We start from the raw sequence: 15327 nt of genomic DNA, 5'->3' as shown, positions 1-15327 counted from the left end.
GCCAGATCATTCAGCAGCGAAATTTTAAAAGACAAAAAGCCTCAGACAGCCTGCACTTCAAATAGGCTGGGGGAGGGGACGGAATTTGTACCTCCTACGTATAATTTTGTTTACTTTGCTTTTTCAATAAAGATGCCTACTTTAATTACCTAATAAATTAGCTTTTTAAAATATAATCAAGGTCTCATATAATTTCAGTTATATGAGAAGCAAATATTTGTATAAACAATTGGATTCTAGTAAATTCCTCTGAAATAGTTCCTGAGACTTCCCATAATCCCTCTGTGTATGCAAATGAGCATTAACCAAAAGGAATGCTATTTAGAAGTAAATTTTAAGTTTAATAAAAAGGAGAAATTTAAAAAATTTTAAATCTCTTCTGCTAATATTTACAGGGTAAACTGAAGGGTATTATTCAAGCATTAAAACTGGTCATTCATAAAGTCACCGTAAGTAGAAAGAGAGTCACTTAATATGTAGGCATCACAGTACCAGTCAGCATCTAAAAAACAACCATGTTTGCTGCTTGGTGTGAAAGAAAGAAAAAAAGTTTTTAAAAGAAACTCTCTAAAGGTGGCCTAGAAATTACTCTGGTAGGAAATAAAAGGAGGTTTCCTTCAAATGTTTGGAAAACTGTAATTAAAAGTCAATGTATTAGGCCTCAAAAAGAGAAATAAATAATTTGCATTTTGCCTCCCTAACAAAGCTTATGTAGATATACTCAAAGACTGATAGAAGAAATTCAATTAGTGTCATTTACTGTCCACAGCCAAGGACAAGTAAAGTTAGAAAATAAGCCTTATTTCAGACTAATTTATATTGGCAAATTGAAAATAAGTGAATATTCAGGGGAACTTAGTTGTACTAGGCAGGAAACTATACCTGGAGCATTAACTAATTTTTTTACTGATGGTTCATCTCATAAGAAAGCTGCTTAATGATGCGATGAATCCAAACCAGTCATATTTCTGTGCAAAGAATTGAATTAAAAAGCTCTCAAGACTGCATTGCAGGATTTCCAAAAGCCTCTTGATATTATTTAAAACAAAAAAAAGAGTAATCTCCTGTAAGTAAATCACATCAAGCCTTAATTACTTAAATTTTTACTTTAAAATTTTTTTCACTTGTAATGCTGATGGCAAGACACACATGGTCTCCAAATAAGCCAATGGAAAATGGTTTGGCAGAATGAAAAGATCCCGAGTCTAGTTTATAGAAAGGATTCCTTTATTAACCTTTGGTCAAGAATATGCTTATATATTTCCATAAAACTCCTCCAAGCCTGTGTGGATTCCTGTAACAATGGATCTAAGAGAAGAACTGACCAGACTACTCCAGCCACAGATGGCAGTGGCCCCAAGCAACATGCTGAGGAGACAGAGGAGAAACAGTCCAGAGATGGGGGATAGTAAAGACGCCTTGCCATGCTAGCAGACATTAGTTGTGCATTGCTGCAGGTTGCCCAGGACAAGCCAAAGAAGGTCAGACCTGCATTGCCATTGCTCACTGTTTATCCACCATCCAGAACTAGAGTATCATTGCTGTCATGTCATAGGGGACAGTGATTAAGAAAGGAACCTATAAAAAACTGTTAGACAGTAATTAAGAAGGGGGCTCAAGGAACTTGGCCCAGAAAGGAGCTTACTGCAGACTGATTCCTTTGATGCCTGGCAGCAATTTAAAAGGACATTATAGAACTCAATTTTTATCATTGAATTTAAAAATCTTAAAAGGACCAGAGCTCTGCAAATGGCATACATTCTTGTTAAATTTATTAAATCAAAAAGGGTGATATGCTGGAGACTAAGTCCAGTGGGTCATAATACATGTGAGAAGCCTCAAAAGGTTGAATGGACTCTTTCAGCAGGGCTAAAAATCTGCATGTTATTACCTGCTGCTAGAACAGCCAAAGGCAATTTCCCTAACCTGATGGTCCTTTATTGTTTACCAGGCCTTACCTTTGATATGTATATCTGCTTTGCTAAAGGGAAAAATGTGGGAATGAAAAGCCCTGGGTCCGGAGATTTGGAGAGCCCACTTCACTAGAAAGTAGAGCCTCCCCTGGCTCCCCCATGCCTCCCAAATTTATATTTCATGTCTAGTTTATTCATTTACGCACAGCCCTTCTCCAGATTTCCGAACCCTTGCAGCTGCGAAAAAGACCCTAGCTGTGGAAAGACCCTAGCAGATAGGTATTTTTTGTATTTCCAATTATACAGTACTAGAGGCCCGGTGCACGAAATTTGTGCACGGGAGAGGGGGTGTCCCTCAGCCCAGCCTGCACCCTCTCCAATATGGGACCCCTCGAGGGCAGTCGGACATCCCTCTCACAATCCAGGACTGCTGGCTCCCAACTGCTCACCTGCCTGCCTTCCTGATTGCCCCTAACCGCTTCCACCTGCCAGCCTGATCACCCCCTAACCACTCCCCTGCCAGCCTGATTGATGCCTAACTGCGCCCATGCCAGCCTGTTTGCCCCCAACTGCCCTCCCCTGTAGGCCTGGTCCCCCCTAACTGCTCTCCCCTGCAGGCCGGGGTCCCTCCCAACTGCCCTTCCCTGCAGGCCTGATTGCCCCCAACTTCCCTCCTCTGCCAGCTTGGTCACCCCTAACTGCCCTCTCCTGCTGGTTTGATCGCCTACAACTGCACACCCTTGCAGGCCTGGTCCCTGCCATCTGCCCTCTCCTGGTGGCCATCTTGTGGTGGCCATCTTGTGTCCACATGGGGGCAGGATCTTTGACCACATGGGGGCAGCCATCTTGTGTGTTGGAGTGATGATCAATCTGCATATTACTCTTTTATTAGATAGGATAGAGGCCTGGTGCACGGGTGGGGGCTGGCTGGTTTGCCCTGAAGGGTGTCCCAGATCAGGGTGGGGGTTCCCTTGGGGCGTGGGGCAGCCTGGGCGAGGGGCCTGTGGTGGTTTGCAGGTTGGCCACGCCCTCTGGCAACCCAAGTGGAGGCCCTGGTATCTGGGGTTTTTTTATCTTCTACAATTGAAACTTTGAAGCCTGGAGCGGAGCCAAGCCTTCTGCTTGCTCCATGGCAGCAGCCATTTCTGTTGGGACTTATGTATCTTCTATAATTGAAACTTTGTAGCCTTAAGCAGAGGCTTGGGCCGGCCAGGGTGTGTGGAAAGCTTGGCTTCCTTTATTGCCAGGAGCAACCCTAGCCTTCTGCTCTCTCCAGCTCCGTGGCTGCAGCCATTTCTGTTTGGCTTTATGTATCTTCTATCATTGAAACTTTGTATCCTTGAGTGGAGGCCTAGGCCGGCAAGGGCAGGCGGAAAGCTTGGCTTCCTCCATTGTCGGGGAAACCCAAGCCTCCCTCCTGCTCTCTGTGGCAGTAGCCATCTGGGTTGGGTTTATTTGCATATTCACTCCTGATTGGTTGGTGGGCATGGCTTTGTGGGCGTGGCTTGTGGGTGTAGTGGAGTGATGATTAATTTGTATATTACTCTTTTATTAGATAGGATTATAAAGCAAAGCTGCAATGAGAATTCTTGTATGTCTTCTTGTACAGATGAGCAAGCATTTCTTTGGAGAAGAAGTAGAATCTTAGAATCTGTAAGTCTCTCTCTCTCTCTCCAGCCAATTTGCCTATCCAAATGGATGTACCAATTTCCATTCCTGCCAATAGTAGATGAGAGTTGCACTAGACCTTTGTGGGGGAGGGGGTTCAGAATCTTCAAATTCTTGGTAATTATATATGTATGAATCCATCCTGTGTTTGAAATGGCAGTTTAACACACAATTCTTGATACACTCAAGATATGATTCCTTATCAAAGGATACAATTTTAGAGTTAAAATGGACCTGGAAACAATTCTTGTCAGAGTTTGATTTGCCAGGATATAAGAAAAAAAAAGGCTGAATTCTGGATCATAATAGCTCATGCCATTAATCTCAGAAAGCAGCTTTATAAGCAAAAAATAGTTAAATAAGTTGCTAGGTAAATCCTGTTTGTATCATCTTTAGGGTATGAAGTACTTACACTATAGAGAGTTTGCTCATGGGAAGCTGAAATCTCGGAACTAAACAATGTGGTAGATGGGTGTTTTGTACTAAAAGTAACAGATTATGGCTTTAATGACATCTTGGACATGCTAACACTCTCCCAACAGAAACCTTCTGCTGAAGGTAAGTGGTGTATTTTACCTTTCTGATGCACATAAGGTAGCTCCAAAGTTCAAATGAGTATATGCACTGAATTAAAGCCTCAGGCTGATTCAACTCCTCACTTTTGTTGAAAAATCAGCCTCATTTCCAAGCCAAAGGAGTTGAATGAATTCTGTAGGCTGTAATCTTAGCAAAGCCTAACCTTCAGAACAAAGCCTGTGCAATAATGTTGAGTTCCTGCTGTGGCAGGATTAGGCTGTATTGTTTGTAGACCCCAGGAGTCCCTGGAGGAAAGTACTGAGTGCTGGGCACACAGTAGGTGCTCAATAAATACTTGTCAGATTGAATGGAAGGTAATTTGGTAGCTGGACCCCTACAAAGCACATTCTGAAATGGCATATCATTAGTGCCTACCCTCACTATCTCTGTCAGAGAGATAGAAGCAAGTAGGGGTCCCCTAGCAAGTTAATGCTCTATGGGTTGTGTGGGATGACTTCAGACAGAACTATGGCATTCTAGTAAATAAGTAGGTATGGCATTAAGGTCCATTTTGTGTTTTTGTCTTCTGTTAATGCACTAGTGGCAGCACCAAACAATGTCTGTAGAAATCATCACATATCAAATAGAAATCTGCAATGGGGAATGGGAAGGAGTGAGTGAGAACTAGGAGAAAATGAACTGATGGAAGAGAGGGAGTAAGAAAGAGAAAAAGTAAGAAGGAGAAACAATGAATCAGGTAAAATACACATAAGAAACAAGCATTAAAAGTTTTAACCAGTATTGCAAGGGCAAAGAAGAGAGTGACACAGAAAACACAGAAAAACACAAGAAAGACAGGAGGAGAGAGATAAAATCACAACATATTCTCATATTCTTTAAAGGATCTTTGGCATTATAAGTTTTAAAACTGCTGAGTGTATTACATAGAAAAAATGAGGAATGAAAGACAGAGGGACACATGTGCAGATAGAGATGGACAGTCTGGTCACAAGTGGTATCATCTTTGTGCTTTACAAAACTTGTGGGATATTAAACTTTAGGGAATCATCTAGTCCAATTCTTATTTAACAGATAAGATAACTGAGGCTCAATATTTTCTCAAATAATGCAGCTACTTAGCAGCATTTCCAGGAATTCAATTTTGGTCTTCTGCAGACTAGCCCTTTCATCCAACTAAATTAAAACATATACTAATTTCTTTTTTCTCTATCCATCCATGCTTTGGAGGATGAAGCTCCTGGTAATCGCAATAAAAATCTAAAATCTCTCTCTCTCTCTCTCTCTCTCTCTCTCTCTCTCTCTCTCTCTCTCTCTCTCCTTGTTCTCATTGCAGACTTAGTCCTATGGTTATTATTTGGCTGATTCCACTTTAAAAGTTTGGAATAGTTTTCTGGTCTTAGAGCTAACATGTTGGGACAGCAGCTGCAGAGTGGCAAGTACTTAGCTTCCTATCAAAATTAGTTACCCACAAAAGATAAAACACAATGCCAAGTTTCCAAAGTTCCATTTAATTCACAGGTTGACAACTTTCAAACTTAAGTAACTCTGGTCTCAGAGTGAGTAAAGGATAGTTGCAGACTGTGTGTGTGTGTGTGTGTGTGTGTGTGTGTACTGTGTCTGTCTTTTTCTCTACCTCTCTCTCTTTCTGTTTCATTTCACTCTCCAAATTGCAATGGCAGTGTGGATGCTCAATCCATTCTTCACACACTGCAGCCAGGAGTTTTCTAAACTCCAAATCTGATCATGTCACAGCTGTGCCAAAATTCATTCAATGGCTTCCCATGGTTTAAGATAAAGTTCAAATTCTTTTACATGGCTTATGAGCCTTGAGTGGGCTGGGCCTTGTAAACCTCCCTCCATCTCTATGCTCCAGCGGTGCTGAACTCCTTCCAGTTGTTTTATTTACACCAGGCCCTCTCTTACTTACAGATCTTCACACACACTGTGCACATTACTTGAGATAGTCTTCCCTTCCCGCTCTTTTATATACTTATCTGATTCTGGCTAAATTCTATTCCTTCTTTAGGGCTCAGCATAAATACCACTTATTCAAGAGGGTTCCCATGCTTCCTTATGCTGGGCTAAGTTCTCTTAAAGATCCTTAGGGCTTTGAACTTTGTTGTAATACTATACATTTTTGGTATTATGTGTTTAATTAGCTGTCCTCTTTCCCTGTTTAAACTATAAGCTCCGTGAAGGCAAGAAACAGGTTTTCTTCCCTCAGCACCTTTCTCAACCAGACAGGATAAATGTTTGCTGCATCAACAAATGGATGAAGTAACTTGCTGCTCCCTGCTGTACATAATAGGGGCTAATCAATCTTATAATTGAAGAGCTCTTAGAGATGATCTGGCTCAAGTTCCATTTTATATTTGGGGAAACTGAGGTTCAGAAAGGTGAGCTATTTAGTGACCAAGCTGAGATTTTAAACTCACGTCTCTTTATTTCCATATTTGTTATTTTTGTACTTTACCACACTGACTATTGAAAGGTGATTTTATCACCATAGCAAGGCTCAGAGTTAGTATTGCCTCCAGCAGATTAAAAACAAAACAAAACAAGCTAAGGTAATTTTTCTAGTTTTCTTGAGAGTTTAAGTATGGCATGTAGTGCTCTTACTTGGCTCTGGAGTAGGGATGGGGAAATGGGGTGTTTTGTAAGTATATTCATTACTGTCTACTCTCAATTATATAATTATAGTGCAGATAAAGCCACATTTTAGCCATTAACAACATACATGTAAGTGCTCTCTGAAAATACTATCTGGTAATGATTGTATTTAATAATCCAGCTTTTACCAGAGAGTTCTGTCCCCCTTTTCCTTCTTGTGCTTTTAAATTTGCAGAGAGAGGATGCCAGGAAGAAGCAGTCACACACCATTTTCTCTACTCCCAAATGTTCCTCCTGCCCTCCCCCTCAAAAGCATATGCCTGAAATTCCACAGACATAAATATATTCTTTGACTGAAGTATCATTTAATCTTTTCAGTTTTATTTATAAATATCAGTCCACTTAGGTACGGAGACATAAGGGCAAAATCACTATAGTGTATCAGAGACTTTCATGGGGGCAGGGGAGAGGGAAAAAAGACTTGGGATACCTAAAAGAGAAAGAGAAAAGATGAGTATATGATTGAGGAAAGGCGAGAATTCCCTGTTCTACCATTTTGATCAGGATTGGCTTAAAATAAGAATTTCCAGGGTGAGTTTCTCCTTCCGGGATTTTACTAACAAACCAAAATAATCCCAGACCTTTCACTCTCCTTCCTGCTTCATAGAAGTTTGTCCCCTGGACTCCCTTCCCAATACCCCAAATTTAACAAGATGAAAAGTAAGCTACCACTTTCCCCCACACCCTCAGTGAATATTACTTCAACCTCTGTATCTGGCCATCAACCGGTTGTTTACTACAACTTTCACCCCTTTTCAGAGCACATAGAGCTTATCCCCAGCCCTATCACTTCCTTCCCCATTGTAGCCTTCCTATGTATCTGGTTTCTGTCCTGCTGCTGCCACCCGCACTCCCATAAAGGCCCCTTTCACCTCAACTCTGGCTCTTCCAGTAACAACTTCCTAGCTAGTCTCCCTGATTCCAGCCTCTCTCGTTCTTCAATCCAGCTTGTGCATTTTGCCAGGTTCATATTCTTGTACACGGTTTTCATCAAATTCCTCTCCAACTTCTGTACCCCTACTGCCTTTTGTATTCATTCCAAATGCCTTCATTTGGCTCTCAGGACCTCTCACCTTCTGACCTCATTCTTCCACATATCCTTCCTCCCCCACTTCATCAACCCCATTTTTCATTTCTCATTATTTCCTAACAGAGCCACTCCTTTCAGCCAAGCTAATCTGCTTACCAGCACCCCCATCTGCAATTTGCTCCTTTGTACCTCTTATTCTTTTGCATGTACTGTTCTTTATCCCTACAAAGCCTTTACCCTCTCAGTTCTAGGAAACTGCACCTCAACCTTCTTAACAAGTTCCTTTAAGATTTAACTTTTCCAGGAAGCTTTTCTGGATTAAGTTGATCAGTTCAGATTTATATTTGTTTGCACTTTAAGAAATTGTCAATATTTAGCCATTGTGACCTATAGAAACATAAATTTTATGCGATTCAATGTAAAAGACTCCCGCCAACTTTTGACTGTTCTATTTATATTGTTAATGTGTATTTCTTCATATATTGCTTAAGGGGCCCTCCCAAAAAATTTCTGAGTCTCTAACTGCCATAACACTCTGAAAGCAGAAATAATGTATTTTTTACCTTGATGGGGCCTGAAATGATGCAGAGCACACTATGGGTGGTCAAATTTGGCTTTTAATGGATTCATTTTCTTGTACTATATAGTGGGCCTCATCACTATCTCTCTTGTATTGCAGTTAGGGATACACATATCTGTCTTATCCATTGGTCTGTAAACTGTGAAAGGGCGAATGCAAGGCCTAATTTATCTTTGGCACCTCGCATATACCTAGCACTGTGTCTAATACATAGTAGATCCTCAATAAATATTTGCATAACTGAGTTGAAGGATTTGCTATACCTTTTTCGCTCTTCAAGGAACAGAGGAGGCCTGAGGATCCTCTAATCTTTTTAGAGAAGACCTGGAGAAACCAACCTATGAATCCCTGAGCTTCAGCACAATCAAATTACTAGGCACATATAGATTTTAGCAAACAGCAAATCCATGGCAACCAGTCTGGAAATGCACTACCTTTCCCTGGAAGCCTGCCAACTGCTACTGGCAGGCTCAAGAGAGCAAGAAAGCAAGAGCCAGATAGTTTTCTACTTTGAGCTTCTCTGTCCTTCACCACACATGTGTTGTATATGCCTGCATGGTCCTGGGGTGGGGAAAGTGGTATGCTTTCTCTGTGCACAATTCCTTAGGTTCATAGATTCAGACCCTGGGAAGGCACTAGCATGCCGGTTTGTCTAATCTATATAAATAAAAGGCTAATATGCGAAGTATCCCCTCGGGAGTTCAACCGGGAGACCAGGAGTTTGATCACTCACTATGACATGTGCTGACCACCAGGGGATGGTGTGGAACGAAGGAAGGCTCTGGCCAGCACCTGGCAGCTGGCAGCCAAGAAAGCGAGGCCCTGGCCGGCAACCGGAAGGCCCTGATTGGCCCTTATCGTTGGCCAGACCTAGGGATCCTACTCGTGCATGAATTTTGTGCAATGGGCCTCTAGTAACAATATAAAGCAGTCAAAGAAATAGCACCCTTGGAGCCCTTGAGGCCATTGCACATACTGTCAGTTAATCTACCCTGCATTCATTACACAATACTTTCTTTTTAGAATTGTTGTGGACAGCCCCTGAACTGCTGAGAGCCCCCAAGGAAAGCAGGTTAGGTTCTTTTGCAGTAGATGTCTATAGCTTTGCCATCATCATGCATGAAGTGACGGTCCAGGGAACCCCATTGTGCATGATGGACCTGCCTGCTCAAGGTAAGCAGGAGGTGAGAAAAGCACACCAGGGGCTCACCATGACCCAGTTTATCATGCCAATCCACAGGCCAGGCCGAGGGACCCCACCTGCTAAAGGAACCCCGCTCACTCTGCAGACACCCTTTGAGCCACGGTGCAGCCCCAGGTGCAGCAGCTGGGGAGGGACTGCGGGAGGTTGGCTCCAGGGCATGTCTGGTCTGTCTAGCCCAGTCCCACCCCACCGGCCACCTTCTAATTAATTTCCTTTCAATGTACACAAATCTGTGCACCAGGTCACTAGTGGTAATATAAGTTACTAACATGAAGGGAAGCTGAGTGAAGGGCATATAGGCAATTGTACTATTTTTTACAACTTTTCTGGAAGTCTAAATTTATTTCTAAATAAAGGATTTTAAAAATGCAAACAAAACAAAACAAAACCCCCCAAATAGTTACCATTTGCCCTACTTAGCGTCCAATATCACTTGTCTACTCAAAGCTCCCCAACTGTTCCCTATCAGTTGTTAAACGAAACACATGTTTCTCACATGACATATAATGCTTTTCACATTCTGGCCCCTAACCACCTCTCTAGGCTTATCTTCACTCCCACACTCCACCTAAACCCCATGACTGGCAGTGCCCTGAAAGCCTTGTGGTCTCTCCCACCTCTGTGTATTCACACAGGCTGTTCATAGTACCTGGAATGACCTCACCTTTCCCCCACCTTGCCTCATACAAATTGTGTCACCTCCTCTTGGAAAGCTTTTCTGAACTCTTTGGTGTGAGTCAGGTGCCCCCCTTGTGTTTACCTGCATGTTTGTCTGCTAGAGCACTTATATTGTTGGTCATTGTTTATTTTCTTAATTGGACTGTGAGCTCCTCAAGGGCGTGAATCATGCTTGACCTAAGTAGAGAAGTGACCCATTCAATTTGATGGTGTTCTGAGAAAGAAACAAAGACTCCCTCTGCTAGAGAGTGGATGGGGCAGTTGTATCTCAAGGGGTTGATTTACATGAATTCTAATTGCACTGAGAGAGGAGGGTGCTGTGATTGAGAAACCATTACTGGTATAAGCAAACCTGAGTTATAAGAGTAGAAGGTGTGATGTCACAAGGAGCTAAGAAGTCAGAGGTAACAGCTGAAATTCTTTCATGGGGTAAGGTGACATTTATTATGGTCTGAAGCATCACTGTTGTGTGTTATAGCCAATGGGAAGAGCACACAGGTAGGGTAAGTAAGGTTTGGTTCATGGTGAGAATGTTAGGATTGGGGTTGTGGACAGCAGACTAAGGATAAGACATGAGCTGAAGATATAGAGTTTGGATTTTATTTTGTGAGTTATAAGAAGTCATGAATGGGTTTTAGGCAAGAAAGCGACATGGCCAAATTCATGTTTTAGGAATGGTTTGAGAAGGCTAGGCTGGAAGCAGAGACCAATTTGAGACTAGTGCAGGTTGCTGGGGGGCAGTGAAGGCTAACCATTTTCTCCTACTTCTAGGGAGTTTTCTCCCTTTGTAAAAACATCAGTCGGACTGATATAGACCTCTGGTCACTAATGGCTGTTGTGTCTGAATTAAGAGTTTAAAACTCCCAGTTGAGGTTTGACACATTTGCAAGAAGGACAATGTTATAGACTGAGATTACCTAGGATCAAATTTGAATTCTGTTCACTTACTATCCATGTGACTTTGAGTAAGTTACTCTCTCTGTGTGCCTCAGTTTTCCCTTTTGAGAAATGAAGAGTTCCTACTTCATCTGTCTGTAATGAGAATAAAGTGAAACAATGCATATAAAGTATTCACTCAGGCCATAGTCTGATAAATGTTCCTCCAAAATGGAGCTCAAGGACAGCCAGGAGGATACCAATGAGGTTCTGAACTATCTACTGGATTTTTAAATCCCCTTTTTCTAGGGGCCTGTCAGACCCATAGCCTGGACCTGAGTTGGTCTTAGACCTTATGGGGGTGAGGTGGTAATTGTGTCTTCTATGGGGATTAGAAAACTTAGATAATTTGTGGATGAGTGAAGGGAGTTAGATAATTGGAGTTATAGTTTTATAATTGGCATCTGATAGGCCTCATCTAAAACCTAGCAGAAGCAGAATGAAGCTGTGCCTAAATGATACCAGTAGTTCAACTGATTAATTTCTTACCCCATCCTCAACTAACCATTTGTTTGCCTTCAATTGATGTAACATTTGCTCAGATACAATTTATATTCATGTCACCAAAGCAGAAAGCAAAGAGATGGGCTTTCTGTGATTTCTGCTGACCAAGAACTTCTTTTTTGGCTGAAACTCACTTGTTTTTGTTAAGTCTTGGTGCTTTTCCCATGATTTGTACACCTTTCTATTATTGCTTCTGGGTAAAAATCATAGACAGACTTAAGAAGCCTCCTCCTGTGCACAGACCAGTAGCTCCTCCTGAGCATGCCCCTCCAGAATGTCTCCAGCTGATGAAGAAGTCCTGGGCTGAGTCTTCAGAACAACGACCAACTTTTCATTAAATATTTAATCAGGTAAGGACACTGTGAATCTTAACACTGCTCAGCAGCCATTTTGAACCCAGCCTATCCCATATTAACTCCCTGGATTCTTGTCATATCTTGGAAGGAAACTCTAAAGAGAAAAAGACACTTCTTTAGGCAAAGAAGCATGGAGGTAGCTACTTGGAGGCCTTTCATACTGGAGCATCCCAGCACAGCCTCAAAGAGCACAAGCATTGGTTTCTGTGCTCTTCTGTATGTGAACCTCTGTTCCAGACAATCCACAATCTGACCTAACAAACTTTTCAGTGGTGGAATTGAACCATCAAGCATTTGCGAGGCACTAGCATTGAGACTGTTTCAAGATGATTATCATGGAATAGATGGGATCTTCATACAGTCATAATTGCTTTGAAGATCACAGAGAATTATGATGACTATACTATTTAAGCAATGTGGGTTGTTTTGGAGGGTCAGGAATATAGGTATTTGAAAGGTTGTTCAAGGTGGAAGAAAGTGCAAATGTGGAGTACAAAAGCAGGAGATTCCTTAGATTTCTAGGGAATGACTTGAGCAAGTGTACCTGTAAAGTTATAAACTCTCTCCTTAAAATATGAAATTTCTAAAAAGGCTGATTCTTTCTTTAGAGTGGGGAACCAAAAGGGGGAAATGAGAAAAGGACAGAGAAAGTCCTATTAAGGGATCTTATGGTTCCTATGCTGGAGCCAGCAGTTTAGTGCTTTGTTGAAACTACAGGATACTGAAACTCAGGGTGCTCTCTATGAGTGCTGTGTTAGCTTTGGTGAAGAGGCTTTTGAGCCTGGCTGGATTACAGCACTGATATGCTTTCTGAGTGGCAGGTATCTGAGGCAGAAAAAAGAAAGAGTTGGATTGAAAGCCTGACAGGCCCTGCATATGAACTCATCCGTGTCCCCAGTTAACAATGCCTCCATTAGCCTAGCTGGCTTTCTTGAAGACACTCAAACAGGTGTTTAATAGTATGTAAAAGACAAAAAAACCATGAAGGTCATATTACTAAAAATTTCCCATAAATCAAGAGAAAAAGCATTTGCCCTTGTGTTGATGCTAGATATGTTATTTCAGAAGACAGCAGAGAAGTCGGTGATAGAAGGAGTTGTACATCATGGGACCTTCAAAGAAGACATTGCTGGAGCTGCCCTCACTGAAATGCTTCAGTGGAAGTTTAGACTGTCTGAAAGACAAGGGTAGTCTCCCAACTCCCTATAGCTAATAAAATTTAAATGGAGAGAAGACTGTGAGGAATCCCTGGATTAGGCAATAGGGGGAGCCCAAAGCATCTGATATGGCTACTGAGATTATCAGCAGGACTTTGGTGGACTGTAGATGTGGACCAGGCTCATAAGAAATCTACTAGTGTTGGCCTTGGCATACTGAGTATCAGATGTGTGGCCCAGCCATATAGGAGGGTTCATTGGGACAGATTCCTAGATGTCTGCCCAGCAAAACTTTTTGTTGTGAACACAGCCTTGTGCATGCTAAATACTGCAACAAGGTGGGACTACCTCATCATTATTCCAATGCTATGCCAGGCTCCCTATTTCTGTAGATGGGAAGGGTCCTAGAAAGGCGTATTGAAAATCTATGCAGGGGTCCTCAAACTTTTTAAACAGGGGGCCAGTTCACTGTCCCTCAGACTGTTGGAGGGCTGGACTATAGTTTAAAAAAACTATGAACAAATTCCTATGCACACTGCACATATCTTATTTTGAAGTAAAAAAACAAAACGGCAAAAGCACCCGCATGTGGCCCGCAGGCCATAGTTTGAGGATGCCTGATCTATATTATGCAGTCACTTCTAAAGAATCAGGGCATAGAATGGGACAAGACCAGTTGAATTTCTACATTGCCCTGACTAACATGAAGGGCAGGTGATAGGGCACACCATTCTTCCTGGATTCCATGGGAAGAAATAGGGTTAGATCTTACCATGTAGATCTTGGGTCATATTTAAGAGGTCAAGGAACCTTCCACTGCCCAAGAATTGGCAATACAGCAGCACTTGAAGATGAGGATAATTTAGTAGGTTGATAATCTAGAAGGGTAAAACAGCACTCCCTGCTTTCTTTCCCCTTATACCACTCACAACTGGACTGGGCTCAAGAACAATCCTGTTGCTTTAGAAGTGGCTACTATTCATCTGTTTGTATCTCAGAACTGAAGGATCCTGCCCAGATCACCTTTGCTCAGACTTGAAAGAAACAGAACTCAAAGAAAATGATCCCTGTGAATGGACCAGGGTGAATATGAGGGTGGGTGGTGACTTTTGCCACTTTTACCTGGGTTTACTTCCCCTCACCTGGCATTTTAAAGGAAGGGGGTTTTGATAAGGGGTCCTGTTCCATTATCACTGAGTTTGGGAAGTAAGAATTCCCTGACTCCTCTTTCTGTTTTACTTCCAGTTTAAAATTTTCAATAAAGGTAAAAAGACTAATACCATTGATTCTATATTTTGGATGTTGGAACAATATTCTAGCAACTTGGAAGATCTGATCCAGGAATTGACTGAAGAGCTGGAAATTGAAAAACAGAAAACAGAAAAGCTTCTAACACAGATGCTACCACCATATGTGTGAACCCCTGAGGAGTGTGAATCCTTGTAACTGTGTGTTATATGAAATATAGAAAAAACACACCTATCAACTAACTTCTCTCTCTCTCTCTCCTGCATCCTCTCTACTCCCAGTAGGCTTGAGTCACACATTCAAATCAAAGAATAATTGGAAATCAAGGGAGCAGAGCACACTTGCTAATTTTCCACTACCTGTGCATCATGCTGGTCATTTAAGTTTTGGTACCTTGGTTTTTCTGTCATTTCATGACTTTGCCTGTAGTTGATCAATTAAAAGGAAGCAGTTCTTTGAACTCCTAGAGGAAAGTAGTAGAGTTCTATTTCTATGATTTTCATTCCTTAGTTGAAAGTTTTATCTGTTACTACAATTTCCAAAATTTACCAGGCACCTTATTCTGTTGTAACACGATCTTCTAGGAGATAATTGGGTAAACTAGTCTCTTGCAAAGGCAACCAACTGAGAACATTCCCTAAGGGCATGGGATGCTGAAGAAGAAAGAGAGCTGAAAAAATTCCACAAAGGCACAGACTAGGTTTGTCTGTTCAGTGCTGTATTCCAGCGCCTAGCACAATACTTGGCACATTGTAAGCACTTGATATATATTTGTAGAATAAATGAAAGAATTAATGTTTTTATCCAGGTGATATTTTCTTCCTCATCATTTACTTGACAGTAATT

At 41.7% G+C, this 15327-nt stretch overlaps 1 protein-coding gene across 1 annotated transcript in view; it reads left to right on the top strand.

Annotated features, from left to right (window-relative positions):
* The window catches only part of GUCY2F (guanylate cyclase 2F, retinal), a gene marked incomplete at both ends in the record, with an annotated part of 149662 nt that overhangs the window by 91699 nt on the left and 42636 nt on the right, over nucleotides 1–15327 (top strand). The window contains 6 exon segments of the mRNA XM_079764569.1: nucleotides 3978–4032; nucleotides 4035–4139; nucleotides 9422–9571; nucleotides 11931–12055; nucleotides 12059–12070; nucleotides 14479–14648. Coding sequence (XP_079620695.1) covers nucleotides 3978–4032; nucleotides 4035–4139; nucleotides 9422–9571; nucleotides 11931–12055; nucleotides 12059–12070; nucleotides 14479–14648 — 617 coding nt within the window.

Source organism: Cnephaeus nilssonii (genome assembly GCF_951640355.1).
Source record: "Cnephaeus nilssonii genome assembly, chromosome: X".
NCBI lineage: Eukaryota > Metazoa > Chordata > Mammalia > Chiroptera > Vespertilionidae > Cnephaeus > Cnephaeus nilssonii.
Note: the sequence above shows the minus strand (reverse complement) of the source record. Positions and strands in the feature narration are given on the sequence as shown.